The sequence below is a fragment of the Pseudoliparis swirei genome, chromosome 11, assembly GCF_029220125.1.
Source record: "Pseudoliparis swirei isolate HS2019 ecotype Mariana Trench chromosome 11, NWPU_hadal_v1, whole genome shotgun sequence".
In the NCBI taxonomy this organism is placed as follows: Eukaryota; Metazoa; Chordata; class Actinopteri; order Perciformes; family Liparidae; genus Pseudoliparis; species Pseudoliparis swirei.
This window is the reverse complement of record NC_079398.1, coordinates 14,445,004-14,458,122: the sequence shown is the minus strand read 5'-3', so window position 1 is coordinate 14,458,122 and position 13,119 is coordinate 14,445,004. Positions and strand designations below refer to the sequence as shown.

Below are 13,119 nucleotides of genomic sequence, written 5' to 3'. Positions count from 1 at the left end.
GATGGCTCCATGTCTTGTGCCAACATTATTGATTTGTACCTTGATGAATTCGCCGTTATCGTACGAGTGTACGTCGCAGCAGCCTGTGGACAGATGCTCTCAGAAATCAGCAGATAAGTGGAGATCACAGTCGACGCGAGAGGCCAGAGGCAAAGTGGGGCACGCTGTTTTTTTCCTGAAAGTCTTGGAGTTGGTTTGCACACATTTACAGCAGGAAACTGTGTCCCTGCTCCTCTGTAAGATCCTCAGAGCTCACAGTGAATCTATTTTATTGGAACTTGTTTCTACCCAAGGAGCGAATAGTCTTTAAAAAATAAACTGCAAGCTGTTATGGCTGGAATTAAACTGTAGATCTGTATGTTTAATGATAACTTGAAACATTAGGCAGATAGGATGCCTTAAACATTGTGAACGCAATAATGAAACTAAATTCTATTCATCTCTATTGTATTGGCATGAAGAAAGAACAAAAGTGTGGCAGATACCTCGAAACTTAAAGGCCCAAAACCATCTGCATGTCCACATATCGGAGGGAAGTGACGGATGGGCTTTCTGTAATTTGAGTAGAACAACCCTTTAAGTACAAGGACTTAGTTTCGATGCTCTGTGTGTTAATCGGCATGGAGCCAGAACCCGAGTCTCAGTGACAGAGGAAAGTGTCTCTGTCTCACACGGAGACTGCATTAAAGGACTAATTGCCTGCATTACTTGCAGCGGGGCCGAGCGGTGAAACAACAGACTCGCTCTGTCATAAAAGAGTCAAATGAGGTATCTCGCGGGGGAGATTGTAGCCAGATGTCTGCGGCGCAGAGTGAAAATTGGTGTGCCGTCTGCGTTTGCAGCACAACTCCTGAAAAGATGTTTGTTGCGTCCCGAGCCCACGCTGGGATTACGCACTATTCCCGTTCTAGAAATGTGCCATGACACTGTTCCAGTTATCTTATCCACCTTCCCGACCTCTGGACGCCGCGGCCTCCCTCGAGCGTTGGCCGGTATCGCAGCATATTTGTGCGCTTTCAGAACCGCTGCGGTTGCCACCGGCTCCGGAGCGGCATTGATTTGCAAAGGCACATCTTGAACATAAACTTTCCAGTCGGATACTTGTAAACCTTTGTTTCATAAACAGAATCGCTCCAGCCGTTGCCCATGCTTTGAGAGGAGCGGTGCGTAATCATTGTTCGTGATGATTCCATGGCTTCAAAAGGCCAAACAAAGCAACAGCTCCGCACATCAAAGAGCGGCCGGGGCTCTTAAACTCTGACTCATCGGTGGACGAGTGAATCCTTCGCCCTGGTTAACGCTCAGGAGGCTGACCAAGGATGCATGTGCTTGACACATGATTTTAGATATTGACATTAACCGTTGGGGATAACTTCTTCCTGAAACAAGAGGATCAAAGTACACCAGTGAATCAACAGATAAAGACTTGTGTTTCCGAGTAGCACTGACCCCTAACCCGGCCTGTGGAGAGGCGCTCAGCAGGGCCTGCAGATGAACCCGAACGCTCTGCCTCTTAAACGTGCCTGTGTGATCGCTCCCAGATCCAACAGGGGATGCCTCCGAAATCCAGTGATCCGTCCTCTTGTCGGGCCGACCCTGTGCTCGCTCCGTCACCGAGTCTATTCTCAGCCCTACAACGTAGTTCTGTTTTTATGTTTAGGATTATTCTCTAAAGTGAAAGTAAAGAAGACGGCTCGTCGTGGGTTAAACGTCTCATCAACCACCTTTCTCGTTCTCCTTTTTAATAGGAGCTCTTTGAAAGCTCTGGGGATGCTCTTACGGGCAGACTTTTCGTGTTGAATACCAGCCATGACTAATTGAAAACAAATACCTGCTTTTAATGTCGGCTTGCTTGAGTCTCATTTCGCTGGCTCTGTTGTGGAAATACATGTGCAGCATCGCTGCCTTGCGTTGTCTTTGTTGCCAGTGAGTCAGACCCCAAGAACACAAATACCACTTGTTCACAATTACGTCGTCGGTTCCGTGGAGAGGGATGCTTTGTGGAAATCCTCTACGTCCTCGGCGTCCCTCTCGGACTGCTTTCCTTCTCTTTATCTGGCGGCTAGGTATAGCAGCGGTTTGGAAAAGTGTGTCAGAGTTTTAAAGCCCTAATTTATTGTCCCTCTCAGCATGCACATCTCATAACTTTCTAGTTAGCGACTACTGGTTTCATGTTTGCACGGGGAGCGGAGGAAGAGAAACTTCACACATCCCCTCTCTCTCTCTCTCTCTCTCTCTCTCTCAGCCTCTCGGCTCCGGTGCCACCTCTACACAGTCGCACTAGAGGGGTACCTCAGGCGCCAGCCTGACCCCCACTGAGACTAACGCCATTGGTCACGGGCCCCCCACCCCCACCCCTCTTTCTATCCCAGACATAACCACAACCTTCATTCATTAGGTTTACCTCAGCCCCGTTGCCCACATACGCGTTTAGAAAAAAAAGAGTAAAAGTAAAAGGGGTGGTTGGTCGGAGGCTTAAGCTAACCCTTCTCCCAAAAGACCCCCAAACCTGCCTTTGAACAATTTTTTGGAGACTTCCCCCTCTTAAATCTTCAAGTAGGAAAGGTCCCCCATCATTGTAAAAAGGATGAATCTGGAAAATGCAATAAATCTGAGATCACAGGCACTCTCTGGCCCTAGATAAATTCTTGCACCTCGGCCTGGCCCGCCGTACACATCTGCCTTGCATTTAGACACTTTTACATGGCAGGAGTCCACAGGAGCCTCCCCGCTCAGCCCTGCGCCCGGCGTCGGTTCGGCTTGTACGTCGACGACCGGGCCGCCGCTCCCCGCCCCGAGGACCATGAAGCATGTCACACTTTACAGTGTGCTGAACTGTCACCTGGAACACATGCTGTGTCACTGACCCACTCAACCAGGGCCCTTCTTCTTCTTCTTCTTCTTCTTGATTGGCAACCTTAAGGTCGGCTAATGAACACAGCGCCCTCCTCTGGACCCGGCGGTGTTTTGTGATCATTTCTCAGTTTCTGTGGAAACATTTTGTCACCAATAGCCTCATAATTGCCTCACGATATATTGTATTCCAATATTTTCTTCTTTTTCTTCCAGCTCAAAAGGAGCATTCAGCTGAAGAGGATCGACTCAGTGAAGCACAGAGAAGGTAGGAGACTAACTTTAACAACTCAAGGCAAGATGCATTTCAAATTACAAATAAAAGATGTCTGGATGGACAATATTGATATTTTCTGTGGGCTTTCACTCGAGGGGGATTGTTGGATAGGAAGCAATTTATTTAGCAGGATTAAGTACCATTTTAACGAGTTATTACTGAGTTCTTGGCCTTTTGTAGACAAATAAAAATGCTTTCTAGAGACAGCAGTGCCTCACACACACACAGCATGCTGTATTTAAAGCCTGAACGCCCTGTGCTTCCTCCCCTTCAGTTCCTATCATTCTTATCTGCTGTGTTTTATGCAGAAGACTCCCGAGAGTTTTCTGAGAGATTTATAGGCGCAAGACCCACTGGCAGCCGCTGAGCTCGCTGTCCGAGCAAAAATCATATCTGGAACATTTCATATTGGAAAAAGATGGTGGGGCAGACAAACAAAGCAAATAGATTATTTTTGCCTTGTTTGGATAGAGAGCAGAATTGTTTGCTTTGGATCGCAACTCTTCCTCTTCCAAAATAAATCACGAAAGCACAAAGTGAAAGACGCCGGAAAATGGAAACTATAAACAATTAGGAAGTTGATTGCCTTGGACAATTACTATAACTCAGATAATACTTCCAACTGTTCTGTTTCATGTTGCTGTTTTTTAGCCAAAAGAATTGCTGAGAGAGAGGGGGGACGGGGGGGGCGTGTGCGTGTGTGTGTGTGTGTGTGCGTTGAACTTGGCGGGGAATTGATCAAAAGGGCTGACGGCACCTTTGCCTTTTAATTAAGTTTTCCTTTAATTTCATCTAAAGAGGAGGCTGGCTGACTTTAGGTAGAGCTGGGGGGGGGCGGGGGGGGGCTCCTTCTCAGGTTCCCACAGAGCCACCTCGTAAAAGTGACACGCTGTTGATGAATACGGGCGTCAGCGGGCTCGCTGGGCCCTGGGTGGGCTCTGGGTGGGCTCACACATCTGCGCTGGATGAGGGATCCTCACACACACACACACACGCAGCATGGTGGTGTTAATAAAGGGAACTCGGTACTACCTAACACCTCGGCCTCGCGAGGAGACGGTGCGTTGAGACGCCTGCAAGTCAAAGTCAACCAGCAGGGAGACGGGCCGGACCAGAGGAGTCGGCATCAGGACACTGACGACAAACAGGGCGGATTCCAGCTGCGACGTGTCCGTCAGATAGAGCGGCCACGAACCTTTTATTTTCATTTTCAATTAATCATGGATGGGAAAATGTCGAGAAACAATTCATGGAAACACTTCACATTGCCTGTTTGTATTTGTTTGATTTACGTTTGTTCTGTGCTAGATTTAAACTTGACCTTTTATTATTTAATAGCCAGCGCTAATCATTTAAGCCGAGCTCGTGACGTGGCTTCATAGATGTTGTGGATGCTTAGCACCGAGCTTCTGGTTCACACTGCTAGCTCCGTTAGCTGTGAGCCGTTAGCCCGTTGAGAGGTCATCTGAATGCTCCCATACCATTAATATATCCTTAATAGCCATTAGCATGTGAAAATAAAAGAATGGTGTAAGAATTTGATTTTGTTAGAACAAATAGCCTTAAAATAGCGGACATCCCATCAGCCTCGGCTGTCGAGCTAACGAGCACATGTTAGCTGCTGAAGGCTAGCTAAGCGTGTTCTCTTTGTCTCCGCTGGGTAAGATCTCTCAACGCTGCAAGCCGAACTCTAGACTTGTTTCAATATTGATGCGTAGCAAACATGCAAGATCATATCCAACAAAGCTGATGTTAGTGCAGTGACCTCATGTCAAATCACTCACACAACTTCAAGGGCTTACTTTCTGCCGTTTGTTTTTTTTGAGTCGCAATCTGTTCAAACCACAAATGAAAATATGAAACTGCTGCCCCGCCAGTGAGAACGCACTCCGACACGCAATTACTTTCAGCTTAATTGTAACTAATTAAGACGTCAGTCGAACGCGACGTAAGGAAAGTCACTCCGTGGCCTTCCCCCTCAACATGCAGTTGTAATTTGTCTGCTTCGTGTTTGGGTTCACTGAGGTTTTCTGGTTCTGTCCTCGGTTCCGTCTCATTAAGTCCGCTTCTCCCACATCATGCTCAATTTCCTTCGGCCCGACTGCGTCACCATGCAGTCCTGGTTCAGACGACTCGTGGCTCCGAAGTTATTCTCGGGTGTTGTAGCGCCTCTGCTGCATCGGCCGACAACATCCAGTGTACTTCTTGTTTTTACTGGGGACACAAAGGAATGCAGAGTTTCCTCTCCAGATATTTCCCTGATTGTTCCGGCTGCTCGTGGTTTTGTAAGGGGTCTTTATTTTCCTTTTTTTCCCTGTATATAGCTGTCAGTGAGGAATGCTGGCTGCTACGGGGGCTGCAGTAAACCCTCTCACGGCAATGGCATCATAGCATGTAGCCTGTGTGTGTGTGTGTGTGTGTGTGTGTGTGTGTGTACTAGTGTTCTGCACTCGCAAATGAACAAAGGTCAGCTTGCTTGTGTTTGTTTCGTAGGTGTACTGGCATGTGTGAGTGTGTTTGCATCTGTTTTGAGTGAAGCGTTTGTGTATCTGCTTGTTGCGTATCCTCGGGAGGGTGGAAGGAAAACCGCTGTGGCTTGATTTGTGCGTGCTCTGACACGATGACCCAGGGTCAGCAGAGGACCTGATGGAGAAGAGATCATCATGCCAGACCGGGTTTCCACAAAGATACCTGGGACAGAAGGCCCGTTTGGCCAATCGAAACATCCCAGAGCCTCCCATTTCTTTTCTAGTGTACACGATGATCTACTGCGCTCTCCCTTTTTTTTCCCTCTTTTTTCTTCTTCTTTCGAACATCGTAGCAAAATGACGCACAACTGGGAAATGTGAAGCGCTTTTTATTTTCCTCCAGCTTTTCGCCAGCCGTCTGGGTCGCATATTGTATCATTACACTCCACGGCAACGTGTTTTCGATTAGCGTCGCGAAAAAGCCACCTCGCATCTGGAGGTCAGAGCCTATCTGAGTGTCGATGGGACAGGGAGCATCCTTTGAATCATAGCCCCCTTTTATCAACCCTTTGACAGGCACGGCTAGGAAAATGTCTTTCATCTTTGGGTTCGGGACGGAATCCGAAGCGGCAGGCTTCTTCTCATGCCCTGCGTGTGCCGCTGGGAGCCTTGGAAACCAGTTCAGATTTGGTTTCAAGCGAGCGAGGCTGGGGAGCCGCGCTACAGTCCCAGAAAGGTCCAGAATCTGCTTGTCCACATAGTTTTTATTTGTGCATGCATTGTTCCAGCAGCAGCTTGTTCTTGGCCGTCTCCGTCTCCTCTGGCATCTTCCGCTGCAGGCTGTGGAGGTCAATGTGATCATGGAGCTCCCCCGTGGCCCAGCAGGGCGGACGCTCTCCTGCCACCTCAGTTCCTCGCCTCTCTGTCTCTACATCCATCATCTGCCCCCCGTGTGCCGTGTCTGTAGTGGACCCTATTTAGTCCGTTTCTTGCATGCATTCGTAGGCTACACCTTCGCTTCCTTGTGCTCTTTGACCTCACTGGAACACATTTAATCATTTACGTCTGATCGTTTATAAGTATTAAAGTAAGAGAACACTATTTGTGCCTGTGTTCTGTTTTCCAATATAGTTTCCAGGACACGGTGAACTACCTTGGGGTCAAGCCAAAGTCCGGGGAGAAAGAAGTGTCGACGAATCTCATTTTTATGATTTGGTACGAGTTCTGCAACGACTTCAAGAACACCTGGATACGACAGAACAAGAAGATCTCCAAAGAGAGGTGGGTTGGATTCTATTTCTTTGGAGATCAGTAAATTTATCAGGAGAAGTGTGAAAACAGTTTCCAGGGAGTTTTAAACATCTGGATAGAAATCATGACAGTTATCCCAGATTTCTGAAACTTTGGGGATTCACATTACAAAAGCGGAATATCTCTGCCTCCGGTGGAAAGTTTGACCCACCTATTTTTATTTTGTTGTCTACCTATTTAATGAAGAGCAAAGTTCAATAACTGGAGTGCCTTAAAGGGACGGTCCTAAAATACCTGACTGATATCCTCTGTAAATCCTGGTGTGAAATATCTGCAGAGCACAACCGTGGCTTCCAAACTAAGCCTGAGCGGTTTCATCCCGAGGTCAGACTTCTTGTCTCCGTCACCTTTCTGATGGGTGCGTAACGACCTCGAGTCGTAATGTCAAATTGTCACTAATTGTACAAGCGTGATGTGCAGATGCTTAATTATCGCGGAGAGGGAGGCTATCAAAGAGGAGGCAACCGGGCAGAGTGAGGCCTCGGCCCTTCTGAGGGACCGGGGTCTGAATTTATGATGTTTCCTCTGACCTGAGGCGTCGTGTCGGGGGGGGGGGGGGGGGTTAGCAGACCCTCCTGGCGGCCGCCTGGCTTTACTAGCAAGCGTTTGGGAGACCTGATAAACACCGTAATGATGCTGGACACGTGTGGAGACGACGGCGGTACTGCTGCTCGTTACCGCGCGGTCATTTCGAGCGTCACGCGGCGGTGTCACAGGCTCCTCCCACTTGGAGGTTTGTCGAAGCGAAAGACGTTCGGGGTCCTCCAGCCGATGTCTCGGCCCTGCCGTGGAGCCGTGTGTGCTCTCTCTTAATTTTCTACTTGGTAATTGTGTCTCGCGCTGCCCACAGCTGATTGTGCTTATGGACAATTAACTGTTTGTACAGTCATAAAAGCCAAGTGTTTTTTTAAAGGATGCCTCATTATCTCATCAGCTCGCTCTCAGAGAGAGAAAGAGAGGGAGAGAGTCAAACGGCGACACAGTGATGAGAGGCTTCTGACTTTATATTGTTTTCGCAAGTTCCACAAGTTTCCTGATTTCGTTCCAACGCCTTTATGTGGGCTTTTGGTTTAAAAGGCTCTGCACATATCAAGTCCTCGTGGATTTATTTCTCTCCCCTTAAAGGTTGAAGGAGGCTCAAGAAAACATCAAGAAGATCACAGCGGAGAAGAGAGTCGAAACCAAGAAGATCAATGCCAACAGTCTGGTAAGAACTGATCTCCAGCCAGCAGAGAGATGGCATTCCTCTTGCTGGTGTCTGCACTGAAATGGATACACCACCACTTCTGCTTCTTTCTCGGTTCTTGCCAACAGAAGGAGAGGCTGCGGCAGAAGGAAGCCGGCCTGCCTTCCAGCTGAGTGACGGAGCGTCGCAGATCAGAAAGTGTGCGGGCCTCATCGCTCCTGCTCCTACCACCTGGACTCACAGTAAAACCTCTTACTGCCCCCCCCCCCCCATCCAGATTGAAGCGGGCCTGCAGCGAGGCCGCATGGCCGACGCGGCCGCAGTGATTGCAGTCTCTGAAGTCAAAGGTTGATCTCATTCATCCGGCGGGGCGCGACCTCTGAGTGCCCAGCTTGTGAAAAGGTCTCAAGGGGTCAGCGGGATTCACAACAGCTGACTCATCCAAGAGGTTCCTTCTGGATCTCTTCGAGAGCTGAGAATCCCTCTTCTATCAGAACTGTAGATGTTAGACAGCAGAGGGATCAGGCTCCGACGTGTTCTTCAAAGTGTGAAGAAGTTGTGGCCGTTATGTGATGAGAGACGGCAGCCTGAGGAGGAAAATCCCTGTTCACTAAACTAATCTCTCTGGAAGTAGTAAAAACACACAGCGAACAGTTGCTCGTCTTCTCCGCTGCAGCGAATATCTTTTCATTCGCCACGGCTCATTAAAAGTCTTGCAAATATGTCATGGTGCAGGACCGGCGAGGAGAAGTATGATGGATGATGTGCGGCCGGGCGCCGCGTGCAGATGGAGACGTGTTGTGTATACTAAGCGTGTGCGTGGAGGTTTCCCTGTGTTGTGTAGCACTGCACCAGACTGACCTCTCCTGGGTGACAACGGCCAGAGAAGGGCAGGACCTGGAAGCGAGCCACACACACACACACACACACCTTAAAATCATCCAAAAACACAATTGTGCCGTGCACCCACTGAAGAATCAAAAATAAATGATAAATCCCTCTTCACGTTGTCCACTCCGCACGTTGCTGCCGCTATAAGCCACGCCCCCCTGTTATGCTCACTGCGTGCTTTTTGGTTTTCCGATGTCTTGCTCCTTTTTGCACCTCTTTTCCTATGCAAGAGTTTGGTCCTCAGAATATTTATGAATTGTATTGCGTCATGATTAAATCCTACTTGATTTTTATTTTTTTCTAAGAAGGTTTATTAAAGTGTTTTATTTTCGCTAATGTAAGATGTAACCACGCTCCAGAAATGTCTATTTATGTAAAGATTAATTTTCTGCCAAAAAAGCCTCCGCTTTGGTCCCTTTTGAGGGTGTATTTGTATGAGTTGTAATTGACTGAGAAGCTACCTGGTAGGTCGGTCATATAAAGTATATATTTTCACATGGATATTACGTGCATGATGTGGAAAGACTTTTAGGTTTTGGAGAGATGAGGGTTGTATTTTGGGTTTTTAGAACATTTAAGCATATCACCTGAAGCCATGTGAGTTGTTATACCTCAGACAGACTTCCATTATCAGAATATACATCAAACTGCACCTTGAATTACTTTTTTTTACCCTCCCAAGTCTTCACATGTGCCATTTATTTTGTAAAACCTAGAATCTATAGTAATTTTATCAACTGTTTTACTTCCGAGGGTTTGAAAAGCAAAAGAAGAGCAGATACTGGCCGAGGAACTGCTGTATAGCCTCGTATGTACGGTTCATAACCCTCAGTAGCTCTCATATAGGTGCTCTGTCATTTTATGGAATTGTTTTAAATTTCAAGAATAAACTACTGGATGCTGAACAAATATCTCCAAATGTTCTTCTGTCAACACTCTGCAGGCTTTCAGACGCCTGGCAGTGCACCAAGTAAATGTTATATTTATGTAAGAAACCAGTCATCAAAGTGGATTTGATTTCTCATAAATCAGCAAAACTGTGTCAGAATTAAGTCATTTAATCAATACTTGTAAAATATAATAATAGTGATTAGCAGTGTTAACATAAGAAAGTTGTCTTTGTTTAGGAGTGAGAAAGACATCTCAGGGTTTTAGACCAGTTGTTGAAGCACTCGGATACAACAGTCGTTCAGTCACTGGAAGTTTAGGAACTGGTTATATATATTTGCAGTAATTTAAAATAAATAATAGTTCAAAAGCCACAAATTCATCCTGATAAACTGATAATGTTCGACTGTTCTCAGCTCAGTAGATTTACATTTGGCCTTCCATCCCAACTTGATCTGGTGTGAGGTCCTGGTGTGTACAGATTGTAAAGCTACTGAGGCAAATTCGTAATCTTTTATATTTGGGCTAAAAAGACTGAATTGAATTGTATTGAAACACCAAGATAATCCTGCTCATTGTCCCGGATTTTACATTATAAATGTTGAAGGGGGATCTGCAATATGGACGCCTGAAGAACAATGCTTACTCAAATTAAAAAGAATAAACAATTAACATATTTGTGCAACATTGTCTTGGTGGACTTTAATATGTTCACTAAACACCACGTGCTCTCAGCCCTCCGTTAGATTAGCGAGCCATGTAAGAAAATGTAGTGAAGTTTGAGATCATTTAAAGGGAACATTAGAAAATATTTGTTCCTGCATCTTTTCTCATAACCCGAGGACATTTCTTCCTGCAGGTCTGAACGCGGACGTTTCCTCAATAATAAGCTGACTCCATGCAGCAGATGATGCGGGAATAATTAAACATGTTGTTTAACACACCGTCGTAATTGTAATGAGGTGTACAGTCACAGATAAGCACAATATTTCTACATCCATTTATTGATGTTTTCAGGGATAATTTAGTCTAAGGGATAAACAAACCAGTTACATCAAAGATGGCTGTACATTTTACAACTAGGCCTATATATAAATCGCTGTACATTGTCCGTTTTAGCGAACACAAGCCTCTGTCTTAAGAACTGAGCAGGCAGCCCACCTTCAAAATGTCTTAACAAAAATAGAAATTCACAGAAATCAATTAACGGTGAAAGATTCTTGAAACATCGAAATAAAAATCATATTTTCCATTTACAAATATCGCCGCTTATCCACCGAGGGTCCACACAGTGGAGACATCCAGTCCAACAAGCATACAGCATGAAGCACACACGAATACTAAATGGGACAGGAATGTGTTCCCGTCACAATAAGCGTCTTGAAGTATTAAATAAACCGAGTTATGCAGTCCTCTCCGGGGGAGGAAGCCGTGCGTAAAAACGTGCCCATGCCAAGTCAGCGTTCCCGTGCAGTGATGCCTGTTTTCAAACTTGGCTAATTGGTGAAGAGCAAAATGTTGCTTGCAGTTCATCGTCGGTTTATAACTTGCCAGTATTTGTTCACGCGTAGTGCAAGAAGGAACCCGGTGTAGCCAACACGTCAGAGGCCTTTCCGGACGGTTCCTTCAGATGGAGACAGGCACGTGTTCTTGTCTGTGTGACAATTTGGTCCGCGATGAATAAGAATGAGAAACACACACACACACACATTTCTTTAGTCCAGGTCTATGGATATGCATCGGCACTGTTTGACGCGCTGGATGCGCTTCTTCTTGGTGGGTGGCTGATGGTCCGGGCAGTTCAAAGTAAAAGTCATGGTGGTAAAACGCTTCGGCTTGCAAAACGAACAGGACTGGAAGGCACCCTCCTCCCTGCGGATGTGCCGCGGGATGTAGAAGGAGTTGCACTGTCCGTAACAGAAGCGGTTGATGATGGTGCGGCTGACGCAGCCCTCCTCGTGGATAGTCTGCTTGAGGGGCTGGGTCTTGCACCAGTCCCGTTTCAAATACTGGCGCTCCGTCACATGTAAAGCTTCCTGGCTGGACTCCAGCACCTCGTCGGCCGGTGAGGATGAGCCCAGCCTCTGCCGGGACCCGGAGCCCGCCCGCGGAGACTGCGGTTGCTGCTCCGATTCGTTTGGGTTGGTTTTGTCAGGATGAGGAATGGCGCCTTGTGAACCTCGGTTTCGTTTGGAATCCACAGGAGAGGAGAGCAGTCCCATGATGAAAACCATACTGCAAAAGATACGCGTTGAGCCGGCCATCCTTGGAGAGAGGAAGAAAGTCATACATCTTCAATCCCGTTTCAACTCTGGGTGCGTTACGCACAGCTGTCAAAGCTTTGACGCTGCGTAAAAACGCACCCATGCATACAACTTGCCTTTCTGGGGTTTTAGTTTTTTTTAAAGCATGCAAGACGACATTTAATTTGAAGACCAAAGTAGCTGTATATTTGATCATCAGTCTAAACATCAGAGTGAGCAATACAATGAAAGTTCAGGTTCATAACATTATCAGACTATATCTAGTACAAAAACCATAAAAAAACACTCAAACATCCTTGTTATTTGATACGTCTGGTAAGCCAGATCAAGTTCAAACGTGGGGGAAGACGATGTGTGAAGATGTTAAAATCAAATTCCCTCACCTCTTTGAGCCTCCACTGCTGGAAGTGCGCTGATCTGCTCCCGTCAGCCCTCTACGGCACCTACTGCTGTGGACTGTGCGCTGGCGGGGCTGTGGATGGGTGGGACACCAGCCGCTCCATAGACACAGACAGGGGCCAGGGGGGTTTAATACAAATTGCTCCAGCGCCGGACTGTCTCCCTTTTAAATGTCTGCCAGCTGAGATGTGCACAACAGTTCCCTCAACATTATTGGCTAAGCACGATGTAGAGAAAATCAAAACTATCCGCCCCCTCAACACTTCCCTGAACCCACTTCGAGAAAACAGACAACCGAAGGCAAGCAAGCGAGGAGGAGGAGGAGAGAGGGGAGGGGGGGGGGAGAGAGACGAACCGAGAGCGGACAGGCCTGAAGTTTATGCGCACATGGAAAAAGTAAAACTGTTGATGTCTTTTTATCAAAAGGAACATGATGATATTAAGCAATATACCACCAGTTTAAAGTCGAGAGGAGGAGTTTACTGTCTTCTCGGAAACTTTGAACGTGCATGCAATCTAAGGACTAAGTCAATTAGAAAGGTTGACTATCACATTTCCACACACCTGTGAATCCTCAGCAGC

At 46.8% G+C, this 13,119-nt stretch overlaps 2 protein-coding genes across 2 annotated transcripts in view; one reads left to right on the top strand and one right to left on the bottom strand.

Moving 5' to 3' along the window:
• Positions 1-9,918, top strand: part of LOC130201731 (formin-like) — a 37,850-nt gene extending 27,932 nt beyond the window's left edge. The window contains exons 16-19 of the mRNA XM_056426832.1: positions 3,070-3,121; positions 6,730-6,879; positions 8,035-8,116; positions 8,224-9,918. Coding sequence (XP_056282807.1) covers positions 3,070-3,121; positions 6,730-6,879; positions 8,035-8,116; positions 8,224-8,268 — 329 coding nt within the window. The 3' untranslated portion in view covers positions 8,269-9,918. The remainder of the gene's footprint in view (positions 1-3,069; positions 3,122-6,729; positions 6,880-8,034; positions 8,117-8,223) is intronic.
• A 942-nt stretch (positions 9,919-10,860) lies between these two features.
• grem1b (gremlin 1b) lies at positions 10,861-12,814 on the bottom strand. The gene is made up of 2 exons (XM_056426678.1): positions 12,522-12,814; positions 10,861-12,139 (listed from the first exon to the last, which is right to left on the bottom strand). The coding sequence occupies exon 2, from the start codon at positions 12,136-12,138 to the stop codon at positions 11,590-11,592; it is 549 nt and encodes a 182-aa protein (XP_056282653.1). The 5' UTR covers position 12,139; positions 12,522-12,814; the 3' UTR covers positions 10,861-11,589.
• Positions 12,815-13,119: the final 305 nt, after the last annotated feature.